The sequence below is a fragment of the Myiozetetes cayanensis genome, unplaced genomic scaffold (assembly GCF_022539395.1).
Source record: "Myiozetetes cayanensis isolate MyiCay16 unplaced genomic scaffold, myiCay2020 scf1, whole genome shotgun sequence".
Taxonomy (NCBI): Eukaryota; Metazoa; Chordata; class Aves; order Passeriformes; family Tyrannidae; genus Myiozetetes; species Myiozetetes cayanensis.
Genome location: NW_026086604.1, coordinates 129,899,055 through 129,919,294, shown reverse-complemented (window position 1 = coordinate 129,919,294; position 20,240 = coordinate 129,899,055). Strand labels below are relative to the sequence as shown.

The following is a 20,240-nucleotide window of genomic DNA, read 5'->3' as shown; positions in this document are numbered from 1 at the left end:
TTATGTATTATTTATTTAATATATTTAGGTAGAAGATCAAAAAGGTGGTAAGGATGATGTTCCATAGTATAATACATGTACATGACCTTGGTTTGTGACCTTAGTGCTATAGTGGGGTTTTTTTGCCATTGCCTGTCCTTTTGGCTTAAAACTTTCACTGGGTTTATGAAGCCTGTAAGACCATATTCTCGTTGAGAAAGGGACTGCATGTTTTGTGATGCTGTTTTAAACTAGTAAAAGTAAGTGAAAAGAAAAAAATCAGCAGTAAAAATATGTATAAAAAGCAAAAACTCTTTAGCCACTGTCATAAAAACAGCCAACATATGAAAACTTTATTCTCACCTTTCCTTTTCTCTGTCCTCCAAATGCTACCACATTTGTGCTACTGCCAGAACTTCCTCTTTAACATCTGCTTTTGCAGTTAGGTCTTCATTAGTGAATACAGAAATTTTCTCTGTAGAAGCAAAATATTTTAACTCTTCCATTTAAACAAAACTAGAAACAGCTCAGGCATTTTTCTGATGTCTACAAATTTTTAATGTGTAGCACTGAATTTCCTTTTTGCTTTGTTCATTTGTAAAGACTTAACAAAAGAGCCCACATTTAACTTACAAGGCAGAAATTTAATAAAGGGCATCATGACAATGCTTGGCTTGCATAAAATACATGAGCTAGAAAAACGTGTGTTACCTTCAGACAAAAAATGAGGTTGGATTTGTAATTCTTCTATACTTTCTTCACTATGGATGGTCAGGGGAGCTGACTAAGATCCCTCTGACAACTGCGGCTGTGCTGTTTTACTTCATTTGGGTATTTATTTATTTTTACTGACAGTACTTGAGAAAAAGACATAGGTACTGCTTATTTCCCTGTTCATATGAGGGTGTGTTATAATTACATAAACTTTGCAGTAGTGTAGCTGAGTCCATGGTGGAGGCACATACCACTGTCATCATGCAGCTATTCACACCTTTCCATATGTGGGCAAGGCCTAAATTTGCTAAGAGACAGACTGATTTTTAAGTCTTACAGACACCAAATAGGATTAAAGAAGATACAGCTTACTGGTTTATTGAAAACTCATATTTTTTGCCTACCTTTGCACAGGGAGATGATGAGAATTCCAGAGTAGGATTGAGTGCCAGGATCACAAATGTCAATTTCCAGCCTTTTGTGAAAACAGCTATAAATGTAGTGAAAAAGGTAGCCACTGCCTGAATGAACATTGCAATTTTTATACTGTTCCTTTTTAATTTTGGAAACGTCACTAAAAAAAAAAATAAAAAAATTGAGAGAGATCCCTCTCCCTGGACCTTCCTCAGAACCAGACATGTGGCAGCCATTTCTGCATTGGTCTGTGCCTTACCCTCTTGTGGTGGTTACCTGCTCACAGAGGAGAGAGGAAAGAAAGCATCAGAGAAAAGGACGAACAGGAAAGTTGTGGCGGGAAGAAGAGAACCCAGGTTTCAAGTTTTCAAGTTTGGCAGGTGGCAAAATGAGAGCTGGAGAGTGCAGGGGGACACTGAGAAGTGAAAGATGTGGACAAGGATGAAGAGTAAGAGCAGGAACACACACTGAGCAAAAGGCATGAGTACTGTTATGGGAGGAGAATAAGGTGTTTTGACACATAGGAAAGGGAGGAATAACCCTCCCACTGAGCTTCAGGCATAAAGGTTGTAGGTTTGCAGGAGCCATCTGCAGACTGGGATTAGAGTGGGAAAATGCAAGGTGCCCCCAGCTCAAACAGTGGTGTTAGCTCAAAGGCATAACAAAAATTGAATTCTTTCAGTTCCATGAAATTATTTATAATAAGATTAACCTTGGGCTAAATATTAGAATAATCTCTAGAGGACATTAACTTGAGATCTCTATTACAATAAAGAATAGCCATGAAGCAAATGAAAGCTTTCCTAGTATCTGGTCATTTTGTCCTCTAATTTTTCCAGCAGAGCATAAGAAAAATTTCTGTAGGAAAATTCACTGATGCACGGTGCAATAAAGAAAAATTTTGCCAGAGACAAAATTATAGAAAACCTTGCTAACTGCTTTTTATTTAATCACATGATAGCAATTTCATTCTGTTAGCTCCTCTCCCAATCATATTGAAGATTAAGAGCAGACAGCTAACTAGCACCTTACCTAGCCCCTGACCATGTTTAAGGCAACTGAAGCTATGCAATGCATGAAGCATTTTCTGCAGCCAGAAGCAAACATTCTACCTGTAATAAAATAAAGAGTTAAAAAAATTGCTAAATTCAGCTACTTTACAGTCACTAGCCTGAATTCCACATTTCAAAGACAATGTTTTCTCAGGAAAGTGGCCTGATTTTATAGAATCATAGAATCAACGGGGTTGGAAAGGACCTCTGAGACCATCAAGTCCAACCCTGGATCCAGCACTGACATGCTTACTAAACCATGGCACTAAGGGTCACATCCAGTCTCATCTTAAAAACCTCCAGGGACAGTGAGTTGTTTATCATCTCTAAAACCAAAGTCAGTAGGCAAAACCACTTGAAAATATTGAAATGATTCTCCCTGAATCAGGTGTAATATTTCTTACTGGTGTGTGAAGCTTAACATTTGCAATATGCTTTGAGTATCTACAAAATCACAGAACATGCTGAATTGGAAGGGACCCACAAGGATCATCAGGTCCAACCTCAGTCCTGCACAGGACCATCCCCAAGAGTCACACCATGTGCCTGAGAGCATCATCCAAACACTTCTTGAACTCTGACGGGCTTGGTGATGCGACCACTTCCCCCTGGGGAGCCTGTTCCAGTGCCCAACCACCCTCTGGGTGAAGAACCTTTTTCTAAGATCCAACCTAAACCTCCCCAAGACACAACTTCAGGCCAGTCCCTCAGATCCTGTCACCGGTCACCACAGAGAAGAGATCAGTGCCTGCCCCTCCTCTTCCCCTCACAAAGAAGTTTTAACTGTAATGAGGTCTCTCCTCAGTCTCCTCTTCTCCAGACTGAACAGAGCAGGTGCCCTCAGCTGCTCCTCACACGTCCCCCTCAAGGTCCTTCACCGTCTTAGTTGCCCTCCTTTGAACACACTCTAACAGCTTGATATCTTTCTTATATTGTCATGCCCAAAACTGCCACAATATTCAAGATGAGGCCGCACCAGTATTTAGAAACAAAAGGTGTGATAAAAACAATAGTTGAAAATTTTTGTTGACTTAGTATGATATAAAAGTTCCTTTTAGTGGCATGAATATTGTGATGCTTTGCTTTTGGACACGACGTGGGAATCCCGAGGTAAAAATCCAAAAATGGTTTGTTCAATCCACAGGAAGGAGACAGGTAAGGGGTTATGGGCAGGTGGACTGCAGTTGCTCTTCTGCTATTTGAGAGCGATAGTACAAGAATCCTACCATGACCAGTGCTCAGCTGCACAATCAGCAACCCAACAAAAACTCCTAAACCTGCTGCGTTAGTGTTCCATGAGGCTTCCCTGAAATGTCAGCTCTGATTTTGTGTCTCAAACACAAAACTCTTTACTAACTGAACTGATGTACATTTCCACTCAGCTGGGACCTAAAGTTTTAAATTGTGTAGTTACATTAATTTTTTTTCTTGGATAGGAGCACATCCTCAGAAGAATTTTGCTTTGTGATACCTGTGATTATATTCACCAGATATTTCTTCTTGCGAAGTAATCTCATCCTAGAAACAGACTTATCCTCAGTGTAAAGTGATAAACCATCTCTGTGTCCTCACTGCAGACAGTTTAACCAATTACAGAATTAAATTATTTTAAAAGTATTATTTTAATTTAGGTAATATGAAAGTGTGTTGTACATCTGTTTTAAAGTCTGTGATATATTACATTGAATGAAATATTGAATTTCCTGTCCATAATGGCAAAATCAAGAACTTATGTAATACTCTTATCTTCCATTAACAGGAAATGCTAAATTCACCTACTATAAAACACTAATATTGGTGTTAAGATCCTGTTGTCTCACAGGTAAACAGTTTCACTTTAACATAACTGTAGCATTTAATACCCTATTTTGTAAATTTCCTTTATCTGGTTAAAATTTATGGGGCAATGTAGAATGATAGTGCTGTTGAATGTAACATCTCTTAAAGAAAAACTCACTTAGAAAAATAGCACTCAAACTCTATATCTGGAATCAAATTACTCAGAATAAGTGAAAACCTCTTTGCTCTTGTAATACTGCAAAGTACTTTAATACATGGGGAGATTCTTTTAAATCCTACTTTAACAGACTTTGTGACAAATATGATTAAATCAGGAAGAAATAAATGAAAGACCTTTGATTTAAATGCAAAGATAAACATTATCTACCATCACTTGTTGCCCCTAGTAGGACTACTTGACATAGCACAAGCTGGGATGAGCAGTTATTATCTGCTGCCTTAGTCTAGGTCTTAAAACTCCAGCTTTAGAAGACACGGTAGCAATACTGGCAGGTATGACTGTATCATGCTGTTCCCTTAGGCAGGAAAGAGAGTGGGTATCTTGGACAGTAACCAGCAGCTCATAAGAGTATTGCTCTTTGGATTAGACAGGATACTCCATCTCCTGAAATGAACAAGATATGCGCTAAGGAGCAGATCAATGTAGCCATTTTCTGAACAAATGAGGCCATCATGTGGCAAATTAAAGACACAGCCTCAGAAAGAAAATTATTTTATTTATAGTGCTGGGTGATAAAGAAGAAAGTACACAAATTTCATCATGAACTGGAAGGAAACTGGTGTTAAAGCTCAGACACAGAAATTACTCCTAGCATTACATTTTTTTCATGAGCAATTCTAGAGAAATTTTGATGGATGTTTTGAAATTTTATCAATGCAAGATTCTTAGATGAAAATCACATTTATTTTTTCTGTCATTGAAGTCTCATAGGCAATAATGGGAAAACAAGAGTTAAAAGAATAATCATGTCTTCAGGAAAATGATCTCAAATGTCTCAAAGGGACAGGCAACTGAGAAATGAAGTTTCTGATTAGTTATCAAGCTCCTCAGGAAATTACAGGAAAGAAAACTATAAACATCTGGAGAACTAGATTGTTGTATGTTTTCTTGAATGTACCCTTAAGAAGCTGAACAGGGAAGTATTAACATCCTGAACTGTAATTCTCAACTCTAGTAGGCATGAAGAATAATGTCTCAGCTGTTTCTGATTTAGCAGACATGTAAATAACTCTCATCTTTAATAACTCACCTTTTTTTACATTGAGGAATAGGCAGATATGTGGAGATAAATCTTCTGTAGATCTATCGAAAAGAAAATCTCCAGAAAACTTAATTTAGATTAGTAATACGCTTTATAAATGGAGAAGCATGTCATAATGCCATAGTGCAGCCTTCTACCCATCCCTTCGAATGTGTGCATATATTTTATTTGGGTTTTTTGTGTCACACAATCTATGAAATATGGACATACCAAACTGAAGAGTTTGTACAACAATCAGGTTCACTGATTAATCCAAAATGAAACAGTACAAAATGTGATATATGTAAAAGCAAGAAGAAATTAATCTTGGGGGAAGACAGGAGTGCCTAGAAAGATGAAACTGTGATGCCAGCATTTACAGCTCATCGGAGCCTCAAAAAGAGAGTAGACAATGCTGGTCACTTCACACCTATAGTAGCTTTGTTCTTTCTAAGTTCTGCCCTGACTTCTTTTATATGTTGCTGTAAATAAAGTTGACTTCATTAAGGACACTCTAAATGCAAGTGGAAACTAAGAGCTACTGTGTTAGATAAACCTACATTCCTTCTTCCTCAATATGGCTTCATTTTAATATCTTAAATACCACAAACTTAATTTTTTTCTTAGATTAATCAACTTGTTCTCTTAACTAGTTTTCATCTGTGATTTGAGAACCAAATCAGAATTAACATAGCAAAAAAACTATTCCTGATTGTTAGATGACATAAGAACCATGCTATTCTCTCTTAGAACAATTGCTTGCAGTATCAAAAAAATTTCTTAACATATTTGTCTCCTTTACTTCGCAAATGAATGATACCATTTCTACCCATAGACACTTCAATAAAATCCAGTAAGACAGATAATATACACACATATATATATATATGCAGTATTTATCCTTTAAGTTATCTGAAATACCAATGACTTTAAATTTTGGGGCATTTTAAATTAGTTCCATACAATTTCTAGTATGTCTGTAAAATATATCTCTGTCTTGGTGAATACAAGGCTGCAACCAGTGTTTATGGATCTACTTTTATGAAACATTATGTAGTGTGGGATCTACGATGCTTATTTCAGTAAAGCAGTCATTTAGAAGGGTGACTCATTTTCTCTACACCAACGCATTAACGATATAAGTATTTATGATAATCATGCTTATATCCTCTTATGAAGAGACACAATACAAGGTTGTTGCTAATCTGACCTGCTAGTGACAGCAGTTCTAGAATGGGATGAACTGTGCCCTGGCCAGACCTTTGTTAACCCTGCAGAATATGAACTTGCTTGGAGAAATGACTAAGGTGTGAATGCTCACTTTGACTTACATGCAGTCCTGTCCTAGGACTACAACAACAGCGTTATGATAATACTGATGACCCTAGTTAACAGAGTACAGCTAGAATGAAATGTATGCAGCAATAAGCATGCAAAACCAAAAGGAAATGTACTCACCTTACAAAAACAGAGAGTGCTAAAGATAGCTGTCCTTGTGTGTTCTGCACCTTTCCTTCCTGTTCTCTGCTTCAGATATCTCTACAGTCCATGAAATTCACAGCAAAGGATTTGAAGTTGCTGCTGGTCCTGTGTCTTACCTTCTGCTTTCATTTTATTGCATTAAGGTAACTAGAATAAAAGATACCATGCTTTCTTAGAAATACAGAATGAATGAATGAATGACTAAACTACATTGTTCTAGATGATTTGTCTAGAAGACTGGGTACTCGACAATAACAGTTATTTAGATGGTCTATAGATACATTTACAATGTGGCTTTTTCTGCACAAGAATTGCTAATTGAGTGTTTTCACCCTGTATTCATAGGCACTCTGCCATGTTTTAAGGGAGAGGAGTAAGAGGAAGTGTTATAAATGTACAAATAGACCATACACCCTGACAAAGAGATTAACTTTATTCTATTTGTATTGTGAACAATTACAAGGATTACTCTTTAACAAATGCTTCAGTGAGATCTTTAGTGCCTTACAGAAATTAATGCTACCAGGAAGATTGTTTTCATAGACCAATAGAGCAGCAAGAAAGAGACAACAGGTTCAAAAGATTTACTTGAAAGAGAGGAGAACTGGTTCCATTAAAGCTAGATTGATGGGAAGTCAGTGTCAGGGGGAAGATTGTTTAACTTCTCCCAACATGTGGGATAATTCAGGAAGAACTTTGAGGGAAGAATAGACTAGTAGAGATCCAGAACTGATGTACAGTCTTCCTTTGCAGACGGTACATGGCACTTGTGAGAACTACTCCTTCAGACGCTCTTGAGGTGACGGAGTTTATTTATGTTCTCACACTGTCAGAAATTATAGAAGGGTTTAGTAATAAGGCACTTGTTTCATAAGGAACACCATATTGTCCTTGTAGGGGTAAGTATGCTGGAGAATGCTGGGCAACAGCAACACCCTGATAAGAATCTGCGAAAAGAAAGACTTTCTAGACCTAAACCTTCTTTTTCTTCTGAGAACTCTGTTTTGATCAGTTGTTTCAGCAGGAGAGCTATCAGACTGTTGGACTTAAGTCATTCGTGCTTCCTGTCTCTCCATGGTCAGTGGCATATGCTTACGAAGTGGTTAGGATTACCAGGGTGGTGTCAGGGCTGACATCTCTCTAAAGACTTGTTGCAAAGGTCAATAGGCACAAGAAATGTGTGGAAAAACTGCTAGACTACCTTCCCTCAAAACAATAAGTTCTGCTTGAAACTGCTGCAGACTCTCAAAAGAAGAACATGACAGTGGAAAAAAAGGCCTATTACTTCAGAATAGCAACACATACCTATCATCAAGGGTTTAGGGTACTTATGGTTAAAGACAAGAGTTGACTACGCCAACAAGGAAGAGCTCAGACGAGTATTTTATGACATTAAGGGGAACCAAAATATCTCAGAGCCTAACTGAAAAGGCAGAGCTATGGAGTAAGGCCTCTTATGTCCTTTGGAAAGGTGTGGTCCTTAAAGCAGAATTGTCCTAGTTCAGTCAACCCTTCCTTTGGGTAAAGCATTGCAATTAGAAGGTGTATGACTAGAATGTGGTGAAGAACACATTTTTGGAGGTGTTCTTCCCTGTCTTTTGGCTTTGTGACTATAAATTACATGATGAGTTATCTAGTGGTAGCTCAATTGTAGTAATATGGCCATTGTAGCCTTCTGAAAGAAAATTCTGAAAAGAAAGTAATTGTGAGCAGCATAGTTCCTGAAGCAATTACAGTGGATTTGTAATTATTTTGAAAACTTATGCATAGATCTCAACAAAGGGGAAATATTTCTTTACAAATGTAGAAGAAAAGGATAGGGAGAAATAAATTGTTTTAGAAAGTTTCTACATTTGATGTGAATTTCTGAAATATATTTTAAACTATATGGCCAGGATTTAAAAAAACGATTTTCAGATATCTGTGGTAAAATATTTACGGTGTTATCCTGATTTTCATAAAGAGTTGGATATGTCTGGTAAATCAAGAATCTTCAAAATTACATAAGTTGGGGAAATAATGTAATAATTACTAATCCAATCATTGGAAACTGTTTCATCAAAAATTAAAAATCCTAGTTTAAAAACAAAATAATAACATCCTGGATTCTGTGAAAAAAACCCAAACAAACAGTCACGTTCTCACTTGAATCTTCAGACTATAATGGTAAAGAGTATCTATTCAATTCTTGCAATTGCAAGTATAACTTATTTATATTATTATGCAGAATAATAGCCTTTCTCATTGTATCGAGTAACGCATAAATAGGAAACAAACAAATTTGCTAGTCAAATTGGTTTTCCATTTAAGATAGAAACAAAAGAAAATAGGTATGTGATTCCAATGAGACTGCATCAATCAACATTCTAAAGAGTGTTATTAGTACATTGATGAGCCTAGTTAATGTGTGTATAAATATCTAGATCTGTGTGTTATAAATACCTAGAGGTATGTAAGACAGACCATATGTATAAGTCTCAGGGAATCAGAAGTTGCTAGGATGGAATTGTGGAAGATTGATAATTCAGGCCAGTTTTAAACTTAAAAACAAAACTTTACTGAATAAATATTCATTAACAATATACATTGCTTCATGTTTAGTTATTAATAATTACAAATCAATATCGCTACATACTGAAAGCAGGTGGCACTTAACAGTCATCCTAAATAAGCAAATAATATACAATGCCACAGAGGTGATGCCAAGGATTTAGCACCAACGATTACAGTCCTTGAGAGTCTTAGTCGCAGTGATCAGGTTCCAGAGCTCTTCAATGAAGGATGGTAACACTGAAAAAGATGCCTTCCTTCCCCCTCCTCCAAGTCCAAATCCAGGATTTTCAGCTTTTATAAAATACTGCAGTCTTCAGAGAGTTCTTAGTCTTTGACCTCTGCACCCTAGGACTTCAAGACACTTGCAGATAGTTCTTTCCCAGGCTGCAGCAGGTGCTTTGTCTTGCCCATCCATTATGGGTTTTTTTTCTGATCTGCTGTTTCTTTTCTGTGTTATGTGTTTTTGCATCTCTTAAGGTTGCAACTCTTTGGTGATCAGTAAGCAACACCACTGAGGTACTTGCAGTTCTGGGACCCTTGTTTTCAGCCTTTGCCCATGTTTTCAAGACATTTACTGTCATCCCAGGCTAAAACTTCACAAGAGACATCTGGAATCAAACTTCAGCTGACCTGCAAGTTCTCGTAACAAGTTGGTAACAAGCCTAATAGGCCAGGACTGACTGTGTCTTAGACAGGCACAGTAAGGATAAGGCTTGAGGTTTCTTTCTGACAATAGCAAAGCTACTTCTACTGAGCATGAAAATGTTTCTAAGTTGCTTACCATACATGCCTGATTAATGTGATTTTTGACAGAGTTCAAAGCAAGCTAATATTAATTACATTTGGCTTAGCATTCTCCTACTTTCATGAGGGTAATAGGCCACTGTTTTGGCCACACATAAAGCTGTTTGAATAATGAAAGCTAGTACTGAGAAACTGTTACATATTTACTTAGTTTTGTATGATTTACGAAAGGAAAGAAGAAAACCAAAAGTATCAAGACTGACTGTTGGTATTGAAATAATTGCAGTGACAGAAGTAGCTCCTGTGGCAATTCATAGATAAGTACTGCCTTTATACTACGTGTTGCATTACACACTTTGAACATTGACCAGAGAATAGTAGATGCCTTTTTCAGCCAGAAGCTGCTGATGGGTGCCTTGCTCTACGACCTTGCCGTTCTGTATCACAGCAATCTTGTCAGCGTTTTGGACGGTGGAGAGGCGGTGAGCTATCACAATGCACGTACGGCCTTCTCTGGCTTTATCCAGTGCTTCCTGAACAATCTGCACAATGAAAAACCAAAAGGTGAACTATTCTGACAGCTGTGAAGTAAACTGCAATATGAGAGTGAGGGAAAGGGAATATCTTGCTCGAGCTTCCTGATTTAGGATTAGCCTGTGTTGGCAAAGAGTCAAAACTGTTATAGCAGATGATGCTGTGCTAGTCAAGAGGATTAGATGGAACCAGGCTCATTACTGAGGTGCACGGCAGGAGAACAAGAGAAAATGGTCATAAATTGTAACAGGAGATGTTCTGACTGGGTATAAAAAAAAAGTATTCACTGCAAGGGTAATTAAGCATTGGAACAGGGACAAAAGAATGTCTGCTGAATCTCCTTGGAGATTTTCAAAGACTCTTCCAGACACAGCATTAAGCAGTCTCAGTTTGAATTCAGTATTGGTCCTTGTATAAAGATGTTTAATTGGGGATCTCCATAGGTCCCTTTCATGACAGACTAATTATACATGGGAGTCAAGTCAGTATTCTTGGGTCAATCACTATCATACTAGTTCTCATGATTTTGCAGGGACTTTCATGAATCATCTTTCTCGTAGAGCTAGCAGTGGCAGAAAAACAGTAAAAAGAATCTCTGCTTTCTTTTGTTTATTCCTATGTTTATTAATATGGAATAAAACAAGAAATGAAATTTCAATTATGTGCCTAACTGGCACATAACTAAGAAAACAATGAATCATGGGATTATTTAATGGTATTTTCCCTTCAAACCTAATTTTTATGCCTACAATTGATAAAAACTTAGTTCAAAGGTTTTAACTTTTCACATTATAATATTTCATATAATATTTGCCCCATTAACAGTAAGGGGTTTTGTGGACTCTGTTGATTTTTTTACAGCTAGACTATACTTCTCTTGTACCAAGACTGCAGCTTTGGGCTTAAGAAAGAAGTAAGTGTTCTAAAAATTTTCATCAGAACTTATTATGTTAACCATGAACATGTAGCAAGGACTCAAGACCATTATGAGAAGAAGAAAGCTTATGAAACAAGATTTTTCAGTTCACAGAAAAAAAAAACTTCTCTGGCAGCATCCTCATCTATTTGCCTTCTGCAGTTTGTGTGTCCTGATTCAGGTTTTATAGCACTTTTCAGCTGAAGCCTGAAGAATTCTAGCCTAAGGAATGCGTTCTTCATTGTAATTTCAATCTGTCTACTGCCATACAGATGCAAAAAGTACTTTTTGGTTTGTTTGGTTTGTTCTTTTTCAGGAAGGAGTAAGACTTCTATATTTGTCTATTAATAGCATAAATATATAGTTTGCATAAGACACCATATGTCCAGCTTTTGGCTTCAATCTGGGACAGTAAAAAAAATAATCAGGATGTAAGAAAAAAAAGGGTGAATGATGGAATTTAGACTCCAGACCCCTGGCTTAAACTTAAGTTACCTTTTCACTTTCTGTGTCTAAGGCAGAAGTAGCTTCATCCAGTAGCAGGATTTGGGGCTGACGCACAAGAGCTCGGGCAATCGCAATACGTTGTTTCTGACCACCAGAAAGCTGTGTTCCCTTGTCTCCTACACGGGTATTGTATTTCTGGAAAGAATAGATTAAGTTCAGGCTATGAATGCAAATCAATTCTGAAGTATATTGAAGCATATCAACCCTGACACCAGCCACCCATAAACTGCATATTCCATGCCAGTAGCTCTCTGAAAACAACTGATCAGAATTGCCAACTGACACACATCTATAGATCTTTCATCAGGAGACTTCTTTGTAACATCCACTATTTCCTAAATTCCAAGCAACAACACTCTCTAGGGGTGGATGGTAATGTTTTTCTCAATCAGGAGACAGAACACCAAAGATCAGTGGAAGTCCATGACAATACTCCAAGCTAGTGTCCAAATAAATCAGTTATTCTAACCAGTTTTTATTCATCCTGAAAAAAAATAGCAATGTGTTAGATGTATCAGATTCAGGCCAAATTATTTATCTATATATGGACACAGACATTGTTAGACTTTGTCTCTGTCAGGACAATTATGCTTTTAACTGAGTTATGTGAGTTAAGGCAGACCAGTCAGGCCCCTGGACGAAGTCATATGTAGGTTATGGTAATCTATGAGGTATTAAACACTTGTTTGCAAAAAGCACCAAAGTTGTTTGAGACATCATTGTATAACATGAGTTTTCTCTACAATATTTTGGAAAGAGTAGATCTTGATAAGTCATTGAAAAGTAAACATGGTCTGCAAAAATCATGGTCCTTGGCTTTTGTATTTTTTTAAGCTGTTTATCAGCCTGAAATTAATCTGAATATACACAACATACAACTAAGCTGGCAACCTCCTAGCTTCAGAAATTTTTGAATGCAAGTTGGCATAAGTTAGAAATTGATTCATCAAACACACAGAAGAAAAATCTATATAAAACTAAATAATAAAAAGACATTTTCTATCTTAGAAAGTTCTCAAATCACAAATTATGCAAAGTAGAGATGAGAATTCAAGGGAAATGTGATTAAATGTTTAGCCTTTCTGAATACTTATTTGTAAATACGTCTTGGTGGTCACTGCTTGGGACAAGATTATGTCATGGCAGACCTTTTGTCTGACCAAGATGCTCATTCTTACATCATTATGTGTTGGTCAGATATATATATATTTGAAAAACTCTATTTTTGGACCATAGGAATACTAGAAATTTAAATTCTGACCAGGTAAACTAGAAGAAATATATAACTTTGTCAGTCTAGCAGATTCCTTTACACACGCTTGAGATGGACAAGAGCTTAAAAAGAAAGGTTCCATTTACTTAAAAACCTCTACCCTTCACCTCCAGCTCTCAATTAGTTACAATTGTGTCCTTTTCTTCCCTGAGATCTTGAATGTTCAGCTCTCTACCTGACACGGGAATCTCCCAGAGTAAAAATAATCATGGTAAACACAACTGAGAAAGGAAAAATGTTTTAAAAATGGTTTCAGATCTATTTGCATCTCAGGGAATCACTGTACCCCAGATATTTACAAGCAGACACAATTTTTCCCTGCCACTTTGGATCACCTCCAGTTCCAAGTGGGAAAGAAAAGGGATAACTTACATCTGGCAGAGAGTCAATGAAGGTATGAATATTGGATTTTTTTGCTGCATTAACAATTTCCTCGAATGGCACCTGACGACTGTTATCTCCATACGCGATGTTTTCAGCAATAGTGCAATCAAACAGGATCGGCTCTTGTGAGACGATACCAATCTGAGCTCTCAGCCACTTGATATTCAGTGCCTTTGCATCTTTGCCATCAAAAATCTGAGAAAGCAAACATTTTAAATTTTAGTCACATGGCTATATATGTATTTGAGACTCGCTGTAAATTCAGACACAGAAGTTGTGCAATTGCAACTGTTTCCTTACAGAGATCAGTTGAAAGCTCACATAATCCCTTGCCCTCCTTCTCCCCTATATCCCAACATTCTCTAAGGGCTAATTTATAAAAGTGTTCCCTCAGTCCCTTTCTTTGTTTCAAGATTTAATTAGGATTTTGAAGACTAATTTGGAAGATAGGGTATGCTGAGGCAGTTTCAAAGAACCTTGGGTAACGTTCTTTCATTTCTTTCTTCAGCAGGAAAAATAAGCTAGAAAGGAGAAATTGCTTTTGACTATATAGGTATTTACCATCTTTTTTCCTTAGAGTTCCAATCGATTTGCAGGTTGCTAAGATCTGCTTCCTGTCCCTTATTTGATGTGAAAAATCACTGAAGTAACTAGAGAATACAGTTATTGTGCATTCTGGATCTACCATATCAAACATCATGACTTTTAGGCATAGTTACTCCCCTTATCAGACCAGCACAATAGCTCACTTTTGTGTACAGCTGCTTGGACAGTTACTGCTTTTAAAAACACACCCCTTTCACCCCAATTCACAGGGCAACTCAGCTTCTGGATTAGCCCATCACTTTTGTGGTTTCTATGCCAGAGGTCTGTGCTTTTCCTTTCAGTAAACCACGGTTGGTTATTTATGGATACAAGGTCAAAATAGTTGGTGAGGAAGTCAGACTTGGTTAAACATACTTTTGGGGAACTTGTTCTGCTACTTTCTACACATCATTTTGCCACACTGGACATGTTTGGGCATTTCCACCCTCAAAAAAATCTTTTCCATTGCATCTGGGCCTTATTTAAGTATTGCTTCATTTTTTGTGAATATCTCTGCAGAGATAAGTTCTGAAACCCTTCTTATTCTCATCTCATCCAGCCCAAAATATGCACCTTCTTTTTCAGACACAATCTCTGAGCACATTTACATCAAAGAGCAGCGTCAATAACCAATCCTGTTATGTGAAAAAAATACGTAAAATTTCTGAATAGGTAGTGTAGAAAACTTTACAAGTATTTTAAACTAAAAGTACTGAAAATATTTAGAGTCTATCACATGGTATGGGGACATATTCTGAAAGACGTTTCTGACAAGTAGAAATTATGATAAAAATTATTTTTGGCAATGTTCACTGGTTTTGGTTTTCTGAAAGAATATAGACAGCAAATTCTATTGCTACACTGTACAGAAGTAGATATGTATATGTGTATGTATATTTAACAAATTTTAAAGTGTTCAAAATATAAAAAACTCAGGAAATTTACTCTGAATTCAAAGCCATCATTAGGCCATAGGTAAGGCATATTTTTACCACACATATCCTGTTTCATTAATTCCTTAAAATGTGCAAAACTGTGACTTATATATATCTCATTCAGTTAAGAAGCTCTGATGAGCCAAATGCTGATCTTTAACATTAATAATACTTAGAAATATCTATTGTACTTTATCACATCACATAAAACCAATAAGCACACCCTCAATTAATCTACTGACATGTTCTTGAAAAAATACTTACCATTTCTCCATCAAGTGGGTCATAAAATCTCTCAAGCAGCTGAACAACAGTACTCTTTCCACAGCCACTGCTACCAACAAGAGCAAGAGTTTGTCCCTTTTCTACTTTTAGATTCAAACCCTGCAGGATTTTGACCTCTGGTCGGTTTGGATAGTTAAATGCCACATCTTTGATTGTTATGTTTCCCTCAAATGTTTCCTGGAATTAAAAGAGCATCACTGTTACATCTTTAAGACAATTTGACAGATGATTCAAATAGAATTGCAGAAGTATTTACTCCCCCTCCTCAAAATCAATAGGGGTTTTGAAAACAAATAACCTTTTGGCATTATGAGCAAAAGCTGGACTCCCAGTAAACAACTTGGTCCATGTTGCGTTCAGATAAAGTGTCAAAAATGCATTGGGAAAAGGAGGTAATCAGGAGGGGAAAAATCAGTTTGAAGGAAGTGAGAAGAATGCTGTTCCTATTACCAGCAGATAATATCACCCATTACACATGGCTTACTTACAGGCTTCTCTCCTTCCTCACTGTAACTGTCTATTGAGGGCACTCTTTCAAACAGCTGAAACATGTGGGCTGCTGATGTCTTGGCTTTGGCATAGTCTGGAGCAAAAGAGCTGGTTTGTCCTAAGGCCATTGCACCAAATACAACAGCTGAAAACACTCTATAAAAGACATCAGGGAAAAAAAATATCAATAGACAATGAAGAAAAGGACAATGGAAATGGGGCTGCAACTTTTTTTTTTCCACTCAGAGATAAAAGAGGGTTAAATTTAGAAAGAATAAAGTAGTAACCAACTATTATTGCTTTAATTACTCATTTAGCTCCACAAATTCCTTTTTACCCTCTTTCAAGGATGCATGTCTGCATTCCAAATTCAGTGTTTTCATTACTTGTTAGCACTAATTTCTTTAGTTATTAATACTGGTTAACTATATTAAATCTCAGCTGGGGCTATAAAGAAAGGGGTCAATGGATGGCATAATTGTTATCTAATCCTACTCTCGTTATGGTTTCCTCTCTATGGTTCCCTGATCTTGGGAGTTAGTGATCAATTTTTAAGGCATCAACAAAAGTAAGAAATCAAGCCTGTAACAAGGTGACAATAAAGATTTAATTTTCTATCAGAACTCTGATGGAAAAAATAGCAGGGTTTACAATACCAAAAAAGGTTGAAAAGTATCCTATTATTTTTTATGGTGATTTTAATGTAAATTTATGAAATTTTATGTAATTTTACAGGCTACATTAGAATAGTTTAAGAACTTATTGTCTTCAGCTATTAATTACTGCCACACAAAAGAGGATTACTCATCACTGAGAAATGGTATTTGATATATGAGACCTCTTAGCCTCTTTTAAAGCACAGTAAAAGAGATTTATTACTTTAAATTTTGTCTTTTCTCTTCAGAGTTACATAAAATAATCTTTTTTATTCTGCATTTAAACAGCCTAGGAGGGCTCACACGATTTTAGGTCAAACAATCCCTTTCAAGTCTAACTGACCCACTGGAAGTTCACTCACTCAGCTGACTAGAGACGTTCAGCTAGCAGTTAGGATGCAAGCACTTTCCAACATTTTCCAGTCAAAATGAGCTGTGCTAATCATAGTTAGGCTGCCAACAAAAAATTGGTATGATTGACATTCTTGGGTATTGAGGTCACTGATATCTATACTGGTAGAATCTCAGTGTTTTCACACTTGTTTACACAGCCCTGTATTGAGTTATTGTCTCTTCAATAATAAACTATTTTTCTGGATAGACAGAAAAAAATATTGCAAATGTGATACTTACAAAAATACATTTTTATACTCCATTTGTCCATTTGCCACTAGATAGGCACCAAACCGGAAACAGCCAGCATAGGTAAAGAACATCATTGCTTGTGAAAGGGCAAAACAAAAGCCAAATATATGTGCCTTCTTCACAGAATTTCTGTAAGAAAGAATGCATGTTTTCATCAAAGTGTGCAATCATACTTAAGTTCTAATACGCAAATACCAACTGACTTCAGTTGATACTATTATGAATGGGAAGTGTATGTACACTGAAACATTAACTAAAGAACACATCTTTGTCTCTTCCAGACAAACTGACTCATAGGGCAGTAACTTCTTATTTGTACTAGAACAACAGTAAGAGGAAAGTCTCAGAGCAGTCCCACCAGCATCAACCCTGAGAATGGTTAGATACTGTTCTGAAAGTTGTGAAATATGAACTCAAAACCCAGCAGCCTGAGAAAAAAGCTGAGCAATATCTTTTATGTCCTGCACTGTGCTCTAATCACTCAATTATTATGGCTGATGTATTAGTGGCATCCCCACTAGTCTCCTGTTACATCTGTGTACAGATGCTGTCATTTCCTTTATTTTTCTCATGGATATCTGAAAATGAAACATTCCCTTCTAGAATAATAAAATAATAAATAGAATAATAAAAAAATAAATAAAGCTTTCTTTGAAAGAATCTTTTTAGTTTTTCACTTTAAGACTTTTAAATTTTTATTTAGTCCAGCCAGATTTATACTACTTTTTTTTTTTCAGCTACAAACCAATAAGCAATTACTCAAACATTTTCAATCCCACTAATACTTTAAAAAATGGCAGAATGTAATTTTCAAATTACATTTAAAAGCTTTTAATTAAATATCAAAAAGACTTCAGGTGGAAATTCAGATTAGATCACTTCCAAGGCTCACTTAAAATTAACATTTTTCCAAACTAAGTGACATTGTAATAGAAGATATCAATATTATAACGAAAATTCATTAAATCAAGTTTAAAAAACAGTCAGCTGGCAGTGGTTGTGTTAATAAAAATATGCAAAATATTTACATTAATTCTGAGGGAATTAAATTATACATTCAGTCATACACACTACCAAAAAAACCTATTTTTGTTGAAGTAAATGTGTGCAATTTATTGCAGATATATTTTTTAGCTTAGTTATTTTTATTATACCTGTATGGTACAATCAAATGTTCTCCATACATCAACTCAAATTTTCTTTCTCGGGTCAAGCTAACAACAGTTCTAATATTTTCTATTGCTTCTGTGGCAATCTGCAATAGAAACACAAATGTTTTAATCAAAAGTTAAGATTATGTTGCAATTTCTTATCCTAAACTAATAAAACAATTCTGTTGGAATGTAATTTTTTATTTTTTATACTGGTTATTAAATACATGTACCGTTGATATAAGAAATAAGAATTTTACAGTTTTCCTTTCATGACATTGAGAATTTCTTGTGATGCTCAGAATTTTCTGATAAGACCTCTTTAATGTCCTACAAATAAATGGTGAAAAGCCATTAGAGAGCAATGACAATTATGGAGAAGATATTCAACAAGAAAAAGGGGGTATGAGCATTCAACTTCCAGTCCACTGAGTCTGGGCTGCAATCAAAATGTCCAGATTACTTATGTGCCTTAGAGCCCAACTTAGATCTCAGCACTAAATATTTGATCTGAACACTAATATCATCTTTAATCTTGCAGATTATTTAGACTTGAGTCATTTGTATGGACAAAGGTACCTAGCAACATTTGAAGGCAATAAATATGTGTTCATATGGGAGTAACAGATTCAAAGCTTTTACATAGTCTGTTTAAGACTATGGAGTTTCCCACAAAGTCTTCCCCAATGACCACAGCGTGAGGCTAGGATCCTGTATGGTCTGTTTAGTCCATATTAATGTAGAATGGATGATGCTTAGAAGTGACCAACAGGTGACACCTGGAATAACCACATCTCTGCAGACACTGGAACAGTGCTGCTACCCTCTAGCCACCCTCTGGATGAAACACTGAGCTTGAGTGCACAACCTACACAGCCTCCTGTGCAATACATCTTATGTTGAATATTCCAGTTGTCCTCAGCTCCCGTTGCTCTGGGAGGGCAGGGATTCCCACACATGCTGTATTATAGTTGACAATTCCACAGGGATGGATGTTTTCAATTTCCTAATGTATCTCAAATGTTATTAAACATCTAAGGTCTATTCAGCTGCCAATTCAGTCTCATTTCTAAGGATGAGTATTAAGCAGGAGAGCTCATTTATGAGCATAGACACTGTACAAATGCAGAGTAATGTCTTGTTATAACTCAGAACTGTATGTACAGCAGGAAATGAATATGGGCAATACCTCGACAATTTAGCTTGACTTTTGCAGACATTGTATTGTCCTGCTGTACTCAGCACTGGTGAGGCTGCACTTTGAGTATTCAGTTCAATTTTGGGCCCCCTCTCTTCAAGAAGGACATTGAATTGCTGGGCCATGTCCAGGGAAAGGCAACAAAGATGATGAAGGGTCTAGAAAATATTTCCTATGAGGAGCGGTTGAAAGAATTTAGTCTGGAGAAAAGGAGGCTCAGAGGGGACCTCTTTGCTTCCTACAACTATCTGAAAGGAGGTTGGAGGGAGGTGGGGGTTGGTCTCCCTTGCCATGTCTCAGATGAAAGGACAAGATGAAATGGCCTTAAGTCATGCCATGGAAGATTCAGATTAGATGTTAGAAAATTTTTTTTCACTTTTAGTGTGGTCAGGCATTGCAATAGGCTGCCCAGAGAGGTGGTGGTGGTGTGGTGTTGTTGTCTCTGGTAGCGTTCGTGAGGTGTCTGGATATGGCACTTGGGGATACGGTTTAGGGGAGATTATGGTGGTGATAGGTTGGACTAGATAATCTTGAAAGTCTCTGCCAATCTTGATGATTCTGTAATTCTGTGAAAAGACCTTCAAGGCTTTAACATATTTTGCGGAAATATACATTTAATGTATCATAGTTTTAGTCTAATGAAGACCATAAAGTAAGGTTTTCAGTAACTTCAGTCTGGCAGTCCTTTGCAGAGTGCAAATTT

The 20,240-nt window shown here is 36.6% G+C and overlaps 1 protein-coding gene across 2 annotated transcripts in view; it reads right to left on the bottom strand.

Annotated features, from left to right (window-relative positions):
- Window positions 1-9,215: 9,215 nt before the first annotated feature.
- Window positions 9,216-20,240, bottom strand: part of ABCB1 (ATP binding cassette subfamily B member 1) — a 49,456-nt gene continuing 38,431 nt past the window's right edge. For both annotated transcript variants that reach the window (XM_050338923.1, XM_050338860.1), the window contains 7 exons: window positions 18,343-18,443; window positions 17,177-17,317; window positions 15,887-16,043; window positions 15,378-15,575; window positions 13,582-13,788; window positions 11,925-12,071; window positions 9,216-10,521 (listed from right to left, as the gene is read on the bottom strand). In XM_050338923.1, the coding sequence (XP_050194880.1) occupies window positions 10,327-10,521; window positions 11,925-12,071; window positions 13,582-13,788; window positions 15,378-15,575; window positions 15,887-16,043; window positions 17,177-17,317; window positions 18,343-18,443 (1,146 nt within the window). In that variant the 3' untranslated portion in view covers window positions 9,216-10,326. The remainder of the gene's footprint in view (window positions 10,522-11,924; window positions 12,072-13,581; window positions 13,789-15,377; window positions 15,576-15,886; window positions 16,044-17,176; window positions 17,318-18,342; window positions 18,444-20,240) is intronic.